The sequence below is a fragment of the Carcharhinus amblyrhynchos genome, chromosome 17, assembly GCF_965287045.1.
Source record: "Carcharhinus amblyrhynchos chromosome 17, sCarAmb.v2.hapA, whole genome shotgun sequence".
Taxonomy (NCBI): domain Eukaryota; kingdom Metazoa; phylum Chordata; class Chondrichthyes; order Carcharhiniformes; family Carcharhinidae; genus Carcharhinus; species Carcharhinus amblyrhynchos.
The window spans coordinates 16,723,483-16,736,056 of record NC_137340.1 but is presented as its reverse complement, the minus strand read 5'-3'; the positions used below and the strand labels follow the sequence as shown (position 1 = coordinate 16,736,056).

Here is a 12,574-nt window from a genome sequence, read left to right as displayed (position 1 = left end):
CTGAAAGCTCTGCCCTGAAAGTTTCAGTCATCCCAGATAATTCAGTCTAGTAGACATTGAGTCTCAGAGGTCGTCCTTCGTTTTACTTCTAAATGACCTAGCTCTAATTTTAAGGATAGGTCCCCTGTTTTGATTCCTCCTCCAGGTGAAATAATTTATCTATGTCATTGAATCCTTCAAACATTTTAAACTTTCTTGTGGCGGAAGGACAAAAAATTATAATAGAAAAGGCTTGTTAATGTAGAGATGAAAAATAATACTATAATTTGCTGTAATGACTAGTGCACAAAGAAAACTTGCCTGTGCTTGCGGATTGCCCAGATTTGCACCGCAGACAAGCCATGTGACATATGAGAACTTGCTCATATGAATTTCTCTCATGCAGGTACTCTTGTAAACCAAAACTAAAAATGTCATCCCAAACCTCTTCGAGTAAAAAAGAAGAAAAGGGCAAGAATATACAAGTGGTTATACGATGCAGGTAATGGAAATAATCATCTTTTGTTACTAACGTTTTGCTTGGGTCAAGCTCTCAAAGGGAACAAATTGTGAAATATGTATTTAGCCATGGGACATGACACCTTATGTCAGTGTTTGTTTATAAAGGCCATGAGTATATGGTTTCCTGCTTTCCAGCTGTAACATCAAAAATTTTTTTCTTTGCTTATGATGTCGTTTAGATTGCAGTCCATGTGTACAATGAGAATTTTTTTGTCTATTCTGGGTTGTATAATGATATTCACACTCTACACAGTTCTATTTGTATAAATGTCTGATTGTTGATACAGATCTTGTTAATGTGACTTTAAGATTTAGCACAAATAAAACAACAAATAAAGTTTTTGACTCTTTTAAAATTCCTTAGTTCTCAAATTCAAACCAGCAATAAGAAATTTGTAATGTGTTCTGATGGGATAAAGTTGCCTGCAGTGAGGGTCAGATTTTTCAGAACTTGTAGACCACAGCTTAGACTGAGCTTTAAATCTAGTTTTGTTTATGCCTTTTAATTTTGGGGCTATATCTCTATTTTTTGCACTTGGATTTGGGTGAAAATATGTAAAATTCATAATTTCACCAGACTAAACAACTTGTTACCATTTAATATTGTATGTAACTTGACCAATACAGTCTTTGATTTAACTAATTTATTTTTACTACTTTTTCAATGAGTTCTCCCATAAATCACCATCTTATTGTGTTATCTGTGAAGCTTTCTTAATTCTTGTTCTGTCTGTCTCAATCTGGCCTCATCTTTGCAAGCCTTTGATTTATTATGTTAAACTCAAATGAAAAAGCAGATTGAGAAAAATAGGATTTCAAACATAATTGACAATGAAAATTCTGCCCCAGAAAATACAATCAATATGAATGTGTTTGGTTTTAAGTTTTTAAATCTAATACTGCTAAGTTTAAAATTCTCAAATATGTCTTGCTGTCAGTTCTTGAAGCTGAAATCAGTAGACATTTCACTGAGTGAGTAGCTGGAGAAGGAATTCAGCAAGCGTCCCACTAGGTTTTGATTCGTCTTGTTTGCTTGCTGTTTTAAAGTGCTGTCTTGTAGAATTGGCAGAGCCTCCTGCCTGAGATCTGATTCTACACTGTGTTGTCTGTGAAGAAGACTAATTTTTAAGATGCGTATTTTCCCTTTTAAGAAACTTTGCTGCTATATTTTTAAAACACAACTTGTTGCTTTCCACAGACCTTTCAGTTTAACAGAACGCAAAGCAAGCTCCTCCAATGTGGTTGAATGTGATCCTGTAAAGAAAGAAGTCACTATACGTGCTTCTGGACCAGGAGCTGAAAAGGCACCCAAAAAGTATACATTTGACATGGTAAGGAACATAGTTTGTCTCCTGCAGAAATTATCAAGAAAATATCAAGAAGCAAGTACCTAACATATTTTTAATTCCAGGTATTTGGACCTTCTGCAAAGCAAATCGATGTCTACAAGAGTGTGGTGTACCCCATCCTGGATGAAGTAATCATGGGATACAACTGTACCATTTTTGCGTAAGTTGAATAATTTTTCAACATCAATGAAATTTTTCTGCTCAAGGATTTTGCCACTGGCTACTCTTAATTTTCCCATTAAATCAAATCCTTAATTTTCAGTTGATTGCCATAATTATAAGACGTAATGTTTTCAATAGCATACTTTTCTGTCCTATTCCAAATTCATTTTCAAACCTTTAAGTCCAGCATACTCTGCTTTCTTGCACCTTTCAGGTGTCGCACCTCAAGAATCCACCGGTCTGTAGATCAATGACTAGTAGAAATAAGAAAGCACCAGAAAGGTGACCAATGAAAGTGCTTTTGATTTCATTTCCAAAGATGCTGCTCGCTAAGCGTCAGAAACATAAATGTGTTCAAATGTTTCTGTTTTTGTCTGCCATGTCCTGCGTTGTTCGGTTAAGTATGCAGTTGGAAACACTTTAGCAAGCAAATTTATGTTTACCTGGAGTATTAAAAGATATAGTTTTTGAAGAATAGCTTGTTGTTCAGGAGCAGGAATCCTTGCCAACTTTTCTCTCCCTGTCATAATCTGGATCAGAAGAAGAGTCATCCAGACTTGACGTTAGCTGTGTTTTATTTCCACAGATGCTGTCAGACCTGCAAAGATTTTCCAGAATTTTCTGTTTTTGTTTTAGATTCCATCATCTGCATAATTTTATTTTTATCATAAACTAGGTATCCAGTACAACGTTTTTACCACTGCCCCAGCTGAAGTCAGCTAACTTGGTCGAAAGCTGAGAGCTCTCTGGAATGTGATCTGGGATCAATCGCCTGTGAATGTTTCTAAACCACTCTCATGAAACCTCCTAAATTAATCTTTTTTTAAATTTGGCTTAGATATGGCCAAACGGGTACTGGGAAAACCTTTACTATGGAAGGTGAAAGATCTCAAAAGGAGCAATACACCTGGGAAGAAGTAAGTGGCAGAATATTTGCTTGTTACGTTTTCTAAAATGATGTGTAGATTTTCTTCTTTTGTTTAACTAATTCCTTCATTTTTAGTTGAGAAAAACTGGATATTTAAGGTTCCAGTAAACCAGTTAATGGTTTCTTCATGTTTTTTTTATAAACATCCCTGCAGTTGACTTTATTGAGATAATTAATGCTGTGAGCATAATTGATGTTATAACTGACTCCATTTGAATAAAAATTCAGTTTTAAAATAAATATTCAGCAACAACCCACAGGAAATTAAGTGCTTGTTAAGTGCAGTCATTAATGTAGGAAACATGGCAGTCAATTTCAAAAGACTGAAGCAGACACGAAAGATGGAAGCAATTCATTTTCTGAAAATGCAGTGTAGTTAAAGATTTACAATGTATAAACTACTTTTTGCCGTGGGACAGAAGGATCTTCTGTGGTTTATCTAAGCCATTCTACTGGGTTTGTGCACTTAGACCCCTAATTTCATGCGGAGGGGTGGGACTCTGGTAATGATCATTGACTGCTTGTTTTGTTACAAAGGATTCAAGTACTATTAAGTTATTTTAGCACATTTTACAGCAGATGAGGTACTAATTTATTTGAGGATAAAATTTATGTTGCTGGAGTTTTGCCATTAGCAATAAAATAAATTTTAAATGGTCAATCTGTGACCTTCATGCACTTATGTGCACTGACTGTCAGACTGTATGATCCATTTGTAGGGTTTCTTGTTTCCTATACCAAATACATGCTGATTCATTGCTCCACAGATAAAACATTTTGATTGAGGTTTTGTAGAAAAATTAAAAATCAAGAGCTACTGATGAATGAGTAGTGCAGTATTATTCACATGTTTGGGTCACAAACCACTGTTTCTACATTTCTTAACGTTCTTTTGAAGTACTCCACTTGCTTTAGAGCATTCTGGGAGGCCCTGAGGTGCTGTTTCTGTGAAAGACTTTTTTTTTCTCGTGTATCTTTTATTAATCTCTCCACCATTTAATGAGTTTCCCTGATATTTATGTTCTTTGTAGGATCCTCTGGCTGGAGTTATTCCACGTACGCTGCACCAGATTTTTGAGAGGTTAGCATCGCAAGGTGCTGAGTTCTCAGTGAAAGTCTCTCTGTTGGAAATTTATAATGAAGAACTCTTTGATCTTTTAAGCCCCACTTCAGATGTTAGTGAGAGGCTGCAGATGTTTGATGATCCTCGCAATAAGGTAGTGAATTTAGTCATTGGACTGCAATCATTGGCAAAGTTGCAGTAATCTGATGCTCTACAAGCAGGTTGCTTTTCTCCCCAGAAAGTAGGACTTGGTAAATACTGTTTTGTTGTCTTTTCCATATGGTATGGTAGCGGGGAGTTATAATCAAAGGACTTGAAGAAATTTCTGTCCATAACAAAGATGAAGTTTATCAGATTCTGGAGAGAGGAGCAGCAAAGAGAACAACTGCTGCAACGCTAATGAACGCTTACTCCAGGTATGGCTGGTTGAGTTCTGTCTGAAGTTCATAAAACTAAATTAAGAATACAAATGGCCAAATTAATTAAGAACATAAGAAATAGGAGCAGGAGTTGGCCATCTAGCCCCTTGAGCCTGCCCCGCCATTCGATAAGATCATGGCCGATCTGTCGTGTCTCAGTTCCACATTCCCGCCCTCTCCCCATAACCCTTAATCCCCTCTCTTATCAAAAACCTATCAACCCGCGTCTTAAATATATTTAGCGAGGCAGCCTCCACCACTTCAACGGGCAGAGAATTCCAGAGATTCACCACCCTTTGAGTGAAGAAGTTCCTCCTCAACTCCGTTCTAAACCGCCCCCCCTTATCTTGAGGCTGTGCCCTCTAGTCCTACTGTCCTTTCTGAGCAGGAAGAGCCTCTCCACCTCTATCCTATCCATCCCATTCATCGTCTTATATGTCTCAATGAGATCTCCCCTCATTCTTCTAAACTCTAACGAGTACAAGCCTAGTTTATTCAGCCTCTCCTCCATAGTTCAACCCCCTCAACTCTGGTATCAGCCTCGTAAACCTCCTCTGCACCCCCTCCAAGGCCAAAATATCCTTGCGTAAGTGTGACGACCAAATGAGGCTTTGCAATGGACGTGACTTACAGATTTTTAAAAATCCCAATACAACCTGACATTCTTTATCAATTTTATTAGTTTCATATTTGGCTTTTAATTAACTCGCCTGATGAAGGAGCAGTGCTCCGAAAGCTTGTGATTCCAAATAAACCTGTTGGACTTTAATCTGGTGTTGAGAGATTTCTTACTGTGCCCACCCCAGTCCATTGCCAGCATCTCCACATAATGGCTTTTAATTAGTGTTGCTGAAGGCATTCTGAAAATCTTTCAGTACCAACCCTGAAAGCTACATTTTCTGTGCTGTGAAAGTCTTAAATTTGTCTTTCACAACATATGAGTGTCATACTATTGCAGCAGCCAGCTTGAATGAGCAAAGATCCCAGGGAGTGCTGCTAAAACAAGAAAATGTTCTGGAATTACAAACTTGCTCAAAAGTAACGTACTGTTTTTTCTTCCCAGTCGTTCCCATTCCGTCTTTTCCATTACAATTCATATGAAGGAGACGACACTTGACGGGGAGGAGCTGGTAAAGATTGGCAAACTGAATTTGGTGAGTATTTTAAGTAAATTTGTCTTATAAAGTATGTGCTTCTATTATTTTATTCATGCCAAAAGCTAATATTGGAATTGAGAACCTTAATCTGAATATGCTGGTTTCATATGAAGACTTGCATGATAAGCTGACTTGTGAAAGCTGCACTCTGAGCAGATCTTGAGTGAAACCATTATCCCATGAGTTGAGCTGTCGGATTTTTTTTTGTGTTGAATTCTGTTTGTGGAATAGGTAGGTCATAGGGGATTTTTATTACTTTTTTTAACCTCCTGGGGAATATTTAATCCTTGCATCTTACTTTCGTATATCCTTCACACTGGCTACTTTTTAAGCCTGCTTCATTTCATTGTTTGTGCTGGTCTGATTTGCATAACTACAAAACGCTCTCAGACAATAACAAGCAGCACCAGTTCAGAAATTGGAAACTTAGACTGTACAATTTAGTGAGCTGATATCCTGCAGAGAATAAATTGGGTAGCCTACATCCTTTTTTCCCATGTCCTGCTTCTATTTGGCTTTCCATTGTTAAGTTCTATATTTAATTGTTTTTCCTAATTTATCAGTTCTGTTAATCTGCCACTTTTTTCTGAATTTGATTCCAACAACTGATAGTACTAGCTTCTTTATATGAGCTTCTTTATTCCTACTAGAATAGCAAACTACTTTCTAACTTTTTAAACCTGCTTCCTTGATGGTTCACTAGATGTATTAATGTATGGTCCCAGGTTCCATCACTGGTTTCTGCCAACTCTGTTAATCGCTGGTGTTAAGTGGCACATCACAAATTGGCTCCAAGTCCTAAGTTAGGAAGTATGTAATGGGCAGAATCTGAGCTTTTTTTAAATCAAGATCTGGTGTCCTTTGCACCCCTTGAGGGTTGACCCTCTGTGAGGCCTTCTTGGGCCAATAACCTATGGCGCTCATCGATGGCAGTTTGGGTGGAGTGCTCTAGGCTGCCTAAAGAACCATAGAAAACACACAAAATAGGTGGGAACAAAGTATTTTTAAAAATGTTCTTAATGCAACATTCTGACAGCTTTTGAAGCTGCATTTCAAACATTAATTTTCAAAATGTGATTTTAAATAAACCAATAATTGACCTATTCAACACCATCAAATACCACTTTGTACACTTCACAATGCACCAACCAGGCAAAATCATGAAATGCTGGGCAATATTTTCTGTCATTCAATCCTATAATCTGGAACCATTTGTTTGGCGGAAGAAGTTTCCATTTAGCTGTTGAAAACATTATGCTGTAATATTCCACAAATTAATCAAGCCCAGTTTAAATGTGGAAACCATGTGTCAAACTGTTACTCTGCAGTCAGTGAAAATAACCAAAATCATAATTGGGTCCCATTCATCCTTGATTCTGCAAAGGTGGATCTTGCTGGAAGTGAGAATATTGGCCGATCTGGAGCTGTTGACAAAAGAGCTCGCGAAGCTGGCAACATCAACCAATCATTACTCACTCTGGGCAGAGTAATCACAGCACTGGTGGAGAGAGCCCCTCATGTGCCATACAGGTAATCGTTCAATAGCTTTTATCCATCTACTGAATGCCCAATAGTATTTAATACCTAGGAACCTGCAACATCAAATTTTACACTAATATAAAGACTGAAGAGGGATATTATTGAAGTCAACTCTTGTTGATTGGCCTTTGTGATGAATATGTAATAGCAATTGGTAATAATGGCTTCCTTTATTGGGAAGATAGTGCAATCCAAATTCTATTTTAGTGACAGATGCCCACATCGAATCTAAATGTTCACTGTTTTATGATTGAACTTTAATCAATAAGTGTGTACATTTAAAAAAATGGCTTCCTTTATGACAGTTTTAGAATGAATATCTCAATCTGAAGTGAAGATCGATAATTCTGAATATGACAACAGAAACTGTATAGAATCAAGAAGATTATTGCTTGTTGGACACACAGGCTTTAAACTATTCATATCTCTTTAAGCTTAACTATTTGCATGTTCTCCAAACAATATAGGAAACTTTCTCAAATCATTGAATCTTTTGTTTTTTTTCCTGAAAATTTTTCAGAGAATCAAAGCTAACTAGGATCCTCCAGGACTCTCTGGGAGGACGGACTAAAACTTCCATTATTGCCACCATCTCCCCTGCTTCTGTGAATTTTGAAGTTAGTATGACCTAGTAAAGTATGACAATTAATCTGTATAGGGCAAGTTTTAATTTCTAGTGTTCTTGTGCGCTGTTTGCTTCTAAAATAGTTATCAGAAGTTGATCTCTCAAAGCATGCTTAATTGAATTGACATGTTTGCTTATAATTCAGTAATCCATTCCAATGTCCCTCATTGATAGGAAACTATCAGCACACTGGATTATGCCTATCGAGCTAAGAACATCATGAATAAACCTGAAGTCAACCAGAAGCTCACCAAGCGGGCCCTGATTAAGGTATTCAACATGATGGTTCAACCAAAGTATCAAGTTATGTGCAGTCTTACTGCATTTGTTCAAGAAACTTTCTGTACTAGTAGATGCATAGTATTTCTCTATTCTGAAGTCTTTTAACATGGTTGAAAGGTGATGTCAAGTCCTCTGTTGATTGATAGTGAAATGCCAATTTAGGGCAAATTGTCATCCTGCTGACATGAACCCAAAAAAAGACTCTTGAAGCAGTCCAGTAGAGTTGAACCAGCCTTTCTGCCTGCAATAGAGCTGTAATGATTTACTGTTTCCCTTCCTTGTTTTGCTCTGATACAACCATTGACTTCCCACTATCTCTGAAGTTCAAATGACTCTCCACAGTTCCACATCAGATGCAGTATGAATGCATAGTACAGCCATATGAATGTCTTACAAGAAATTGAGTACAAATATATGTTGGGTGTCCAGTCCTCCACATAATAAACTCACACCCTGCGTTTCAAATGATGTTGTAGTTGAGGCTAATGTTGTGCATAGTAATTAGTTTTTGCAAAGCTCAATTTGATGTATTCATTGGTCTTTCTCCTGTGATTGATTTTGTTTTGTTTTAGTGGCTGTCTTTTTTCAAAACGATCATTATTCTCTTGGCTGTACCTTGCTGCCCTTATTCAAAATGCTAAATTACTGTATATCTGGTGTAATTGGATAACCGTGCATCGATTTTTTTTTTTCAGGAGTACACTGAGGAGATTGAAAGACTAAAGCGTGATCTTGCTGCAGCACGTGAGAAAAATGGAGTGTACATGTCTTCAGAGAACTATGAGTGAGTGTATTTTCTCTTCCATGAGATATAAGCATCACTGGCAAGGTGAACATTTTTTACCCATTCCCAATTGTCCTTAAACTGACTGGCTTGCTGTACCATTTCAGAGGGCATTCAAGAATCAGCTATGCCGCTATGGTTATGGAGTCACGTATTGGCCATAACAGATAAGGGGGCAGAGTTTTTTTCCCCCCAAAAGAAGGAACGTTTACACAACGGACCATGGTTTCATGGTCACCATTACTGAGACTTGCTTTTCAAGTCCAGTTTCTTTCTTGAATTTCAACACCACCTGATGCCCTGGTGGGATCTGAATGCTTTCCCCCTGAATATTGGCTTCTGGATGACATTGCCACTATGCCAGTGTGTCTACCCCCTACAGCCCAGGTGTTGGGACTCAGCTCTTTGAGCTTTACATTTTTTGGAATTGTCTTTTTATACACTCTGGGCTAATTTCTGCATGATAAGATTTGTGTGACCAGCCTTATGTGCAGTGCCATGATGAATTTTAAAAATTGGCTGTGGAGGCTTTCACTTCAATTTAGTGATTTGATCCTCTTTTATCCAGTGTCTCATGTAATGTCTTTTTTGCAAGTAGTTGGTACTGGTTTGAGATGGTTAATGACACTACATGTTGTCATATTGAATAATGCATTATGGCTGAACTGACTGAATTTTTAATAATGTGTAACCTCAGCCATAGAAAATACTGTGTAGAGTCATTGAAATGTTGTACTGTAAATAATTGGCCAATGCAAGTTATATTTTGAGTACAGTGGTGTAGCCATCAATTTTTCAGTTTTGTAGAAGAATTAAAATGTTGAGCTTTATCTCATCCTCTCCTGGACGAAGTTGAATTGTTCAAACCGACCTGCCACACTGCTTCAAAATATAGAAAGTAATGAGAGGACTCTACAGAGAACTGCTACATTGATACTTGGTTTAAATATTTGATATGGAACAGCTGCTGTTTGTTCTGGAATAGTGACCTAACTATATTTTGTTCTCCTCCTTAGTTTTCTGCAAAGTAGGATGGCTGGACAGGAAGACCTGATTAGTGATTATGTAGAAAAGATTGCTGCTATGGAAGAGGAACTGAAACAGGTAATGAAGCATAATAGAATATTCTGATCATAACACCTTGCAAAAGAAGCAAAATATTCCAAGACGCCTCAAGAGCATCATCAATCAAAATTGGACATCAAATAAGAGTGACCAATGCCAAATCTACAGGAACTGCGCACACACGCACATTGTCTAGAAGAATACAGGGGGATCAAACAGAAAAAGGATGTGCATGATAGGCACAAAGAACTAAATGCTGCAGATAGTCTACATGAGTCTAGGAAGTGCAGAGATGAAGTGATATAAGGAAATTAAAGAAAGGGCATGAAAAAAGATTAGTAATTAATATTTTTTAAAAAAAACCAAGATGTATTACTAATATATTAATGGTAAAAGGATAGTTAGGCTCCATTTTTCTTTATCAGAGATAAAGAAGGGAACTTGTGTGTAGTTGCTGAGGCTGTAGGAAGGGGTTTAAATTAATATTTTGTCTCCGTATTTATAAAGGAAAGGGATGATGCAGACTTGGTCGTCCAAGAGAAACACAAATATTGGATGGGATAATTGTAAAGACAGAGGAAGCACTTGAAGAGTTGGAATCCTTAAAAATTGATAAGTCAGCAGGGCCAGATGACTGTTTCCAAGGCTGCTGAAGGAAGCCAGGGAAGAGATAGAAGATGCTCTGGCCATCATTTTCCAATCCTCACTAGAATTTGAAGGACTGGAGAAATGCAAACTTAGCTCCATTGTTTAAAAAGGGATTGAAGGAAATGCCAAACAATTATAACGCAGATAGTCTTGCAGAGAGTCAGGTGATGGGCAAATTAGTAGAATCAATCCTGAGAGAGAGGATTAATTGTCACATGTAAAGGCATAGATGTGTCAGGGATGGCAAGTCTTGATCAAATTCTTTGAGGAAATGACAAGAAGTATCAATAGTGCAATGGATGTTGTGTACATAGATTTTTGCAAGGTGTTTAACAAGGTCCCACATGGCAAAAAGCTCTTGGGATACAAGCTAGCATGGCAAACTGGATCAAAGGTTGGCTTAGTAACAGGAAACAAAGGGTAATGGTTGATGGATACCCTTGCGAATGCAAACTTGTTTCAAGTGATGTTCAACAGGGTTTGGTGTTGGGACCCTTGCTATTTGTGTTGTACGTTAATGATTTGAACATAAAAATTGGAGGCGGGGGTATGATTAGAAAATTTGCAAATTACACAAAGATTGTCTGAGTACTGGATAGTGTAGAGGACAGCTATAATCTATGAAACAGTATCGATGGATTGGTGATGCGCATAGTCAAGTGGCAGATGGATTTTAACATAAAAGTATGAGGTAATTAGTTTGGCCAAATAGTTATTGGCAATACACACAGTAAATAGGAATATACTAAGAGAGGCAGATGAAATGAGAGATCTTTCCATACAAGCGTACAGGTCCCTAAAGGCAGCAGTTCAAGTGAACAAGGTTGTAAAGAAGGCATATGGAATGCTCTCCTTCAGTGGTAGAGGTATAGAATATCAAAGTAAGGATGAAATAAGAATTGTATAAAACACTGGTGAGGCCACAACTGCAGTATTGTGTGCAGTTCTGGTCACCATATTACAGAAAGGACATAATTGTTCTGCAGAAAAGGTTTACAAAAATGCTGTCAGGGCTAGAAAAGTGTATCTGAGGAGAGATTGGATGGGTTAGGGTTGTTTTCCTTGGAAGAAAGAAAACTGAGGGGTGACTTGATAGAGGTGTACTAAATTAAGGGGAAGAGAGAATGGACAGGACTCTAGAACCATGGAACATTCAAAATAAGTAGCAGTACGTGTAGAGGGGACACAAGGAAGAACTTTTTTAAGCAGAAGGTAGTGAGTGTCTTAAATTTGCTGCCTGAGTTGGTGGGGAAGGTAGAGACTCTAAACTCTTTAAAAAAAAACCTGATTCTACAACTTAAGTGCTATATGGGCTGGGTGCTGGAAGGTGAAAGTAGAAAGGGCACCTGGGTGGCATGGACTAGATGGGCCAAATAGCTGCCTCCTGTGCTGAGGCAGGGTCAGTTGAGTGACATGAGCACACTTGGTAATGGAGTAGATGGTTTCAAACATAATGTTGCAAACTAGTTGGCTCAGCTTTAGTTACCAAGAAAAGGGCATCAATGCAGCATTTATGGTAGAGTCCAAAAGCTTGGAGCTTCCCAATATTTAGTTGTACTAAGGTTCTGCTCATCCTTTACTGGATGTCGAAAAAGTAGTGTGCCAAATCACTTGACAATGGAGGGACCAGTAGAGGTAGCATGCATGTAGAAATTAACCTTTTTGAATGATGTTGCCAGCGGGCTGCAGATATTGAGAAATAAAATGGAGTTGAGGTTAGATCGTTTGGGGGATACTAGTGTAAGATAAAGGTCAATTATGACATTTTTAAATATCATAGTTCTTTACATAGTTTAAAGGTTAGACTAACACCTTGTTTAAATTGCGTGGTGGTTTAGAGTCTTGAGCCAGACAGTATAATGAAATCTTACAATCACGTTCTCCTCCTCCACTGTCTAGGACATAAACTGCAATTCCCTCTCTAAAATGCATTGCTTGTGCCCTTCAAAGCCTCTGACCAAGCCATTATACACACCCTAATATCTCTTTCCATGGCTTGGTGGTGTCAACCTTTGATAATACTTCTGTGAAGCACTTTGGGATGTTTTGCTA

The 12,574-nt window shown here is 37.8% G+C and overlaps 1 protein-coding gene across 4 annotated transcripts in view; it reads left to right on the top strand.

The window, feature by feature from the left end:
* kif11 (kinesin family member 11) overlaps positions 1-12,574 on the top strand; it is a 56,440-nt gene that overhangs the window by 26,412 nt on the left and 17,454 nt on the right. For all 4 annotated transcript variants that reach the window (XM_080205560.1, XM_080205558.1, XM_080205562.1 and 1 more), the window contains 12 exons: positions 386-481; positions 1,700-1,832; positions 1,913-2,010; positions 2,851-2,929; positions 3,972-4,157; positions 4,295-4,419; positions 5,486-5,576; positions 6,964-7,109; positions 7,639-7,735; positions 7,918-8,013; positions 8,721-8,809; positions 9,826-9,913. In XM_080205560.1, the coding sequence (XP_080061686.1) occupies positions 411-481; positions 1,700-1,832; positions 1,913-2,010; positions 2,851-2,929; positions 3,972-4,157; positions 4,295-4,419; positions 5,486-5,576; positions 6,964-7,109; positions 7,639-7,735; positions 7,918-8,013; positions 8,721-8,809; positions 9,826-9,913 (1,299 nt within the window). In that variant the 5' untranslated portion in view covers positions 386-410. The remainder of the gene's footprint in view (positions 1-385; positions 482-1,699; positions 1,833-1,912; positions 2,011-2,850; positions 2,930-3,971; positions 4,158-4,294; positions 4,420-5,485; positions 5,577-6,963; positions 7,110-7,638; positions 7,736-7,917; positions 8,014-8,720; positions 8,810-9,825; positions 9,914-12,574) is intronic.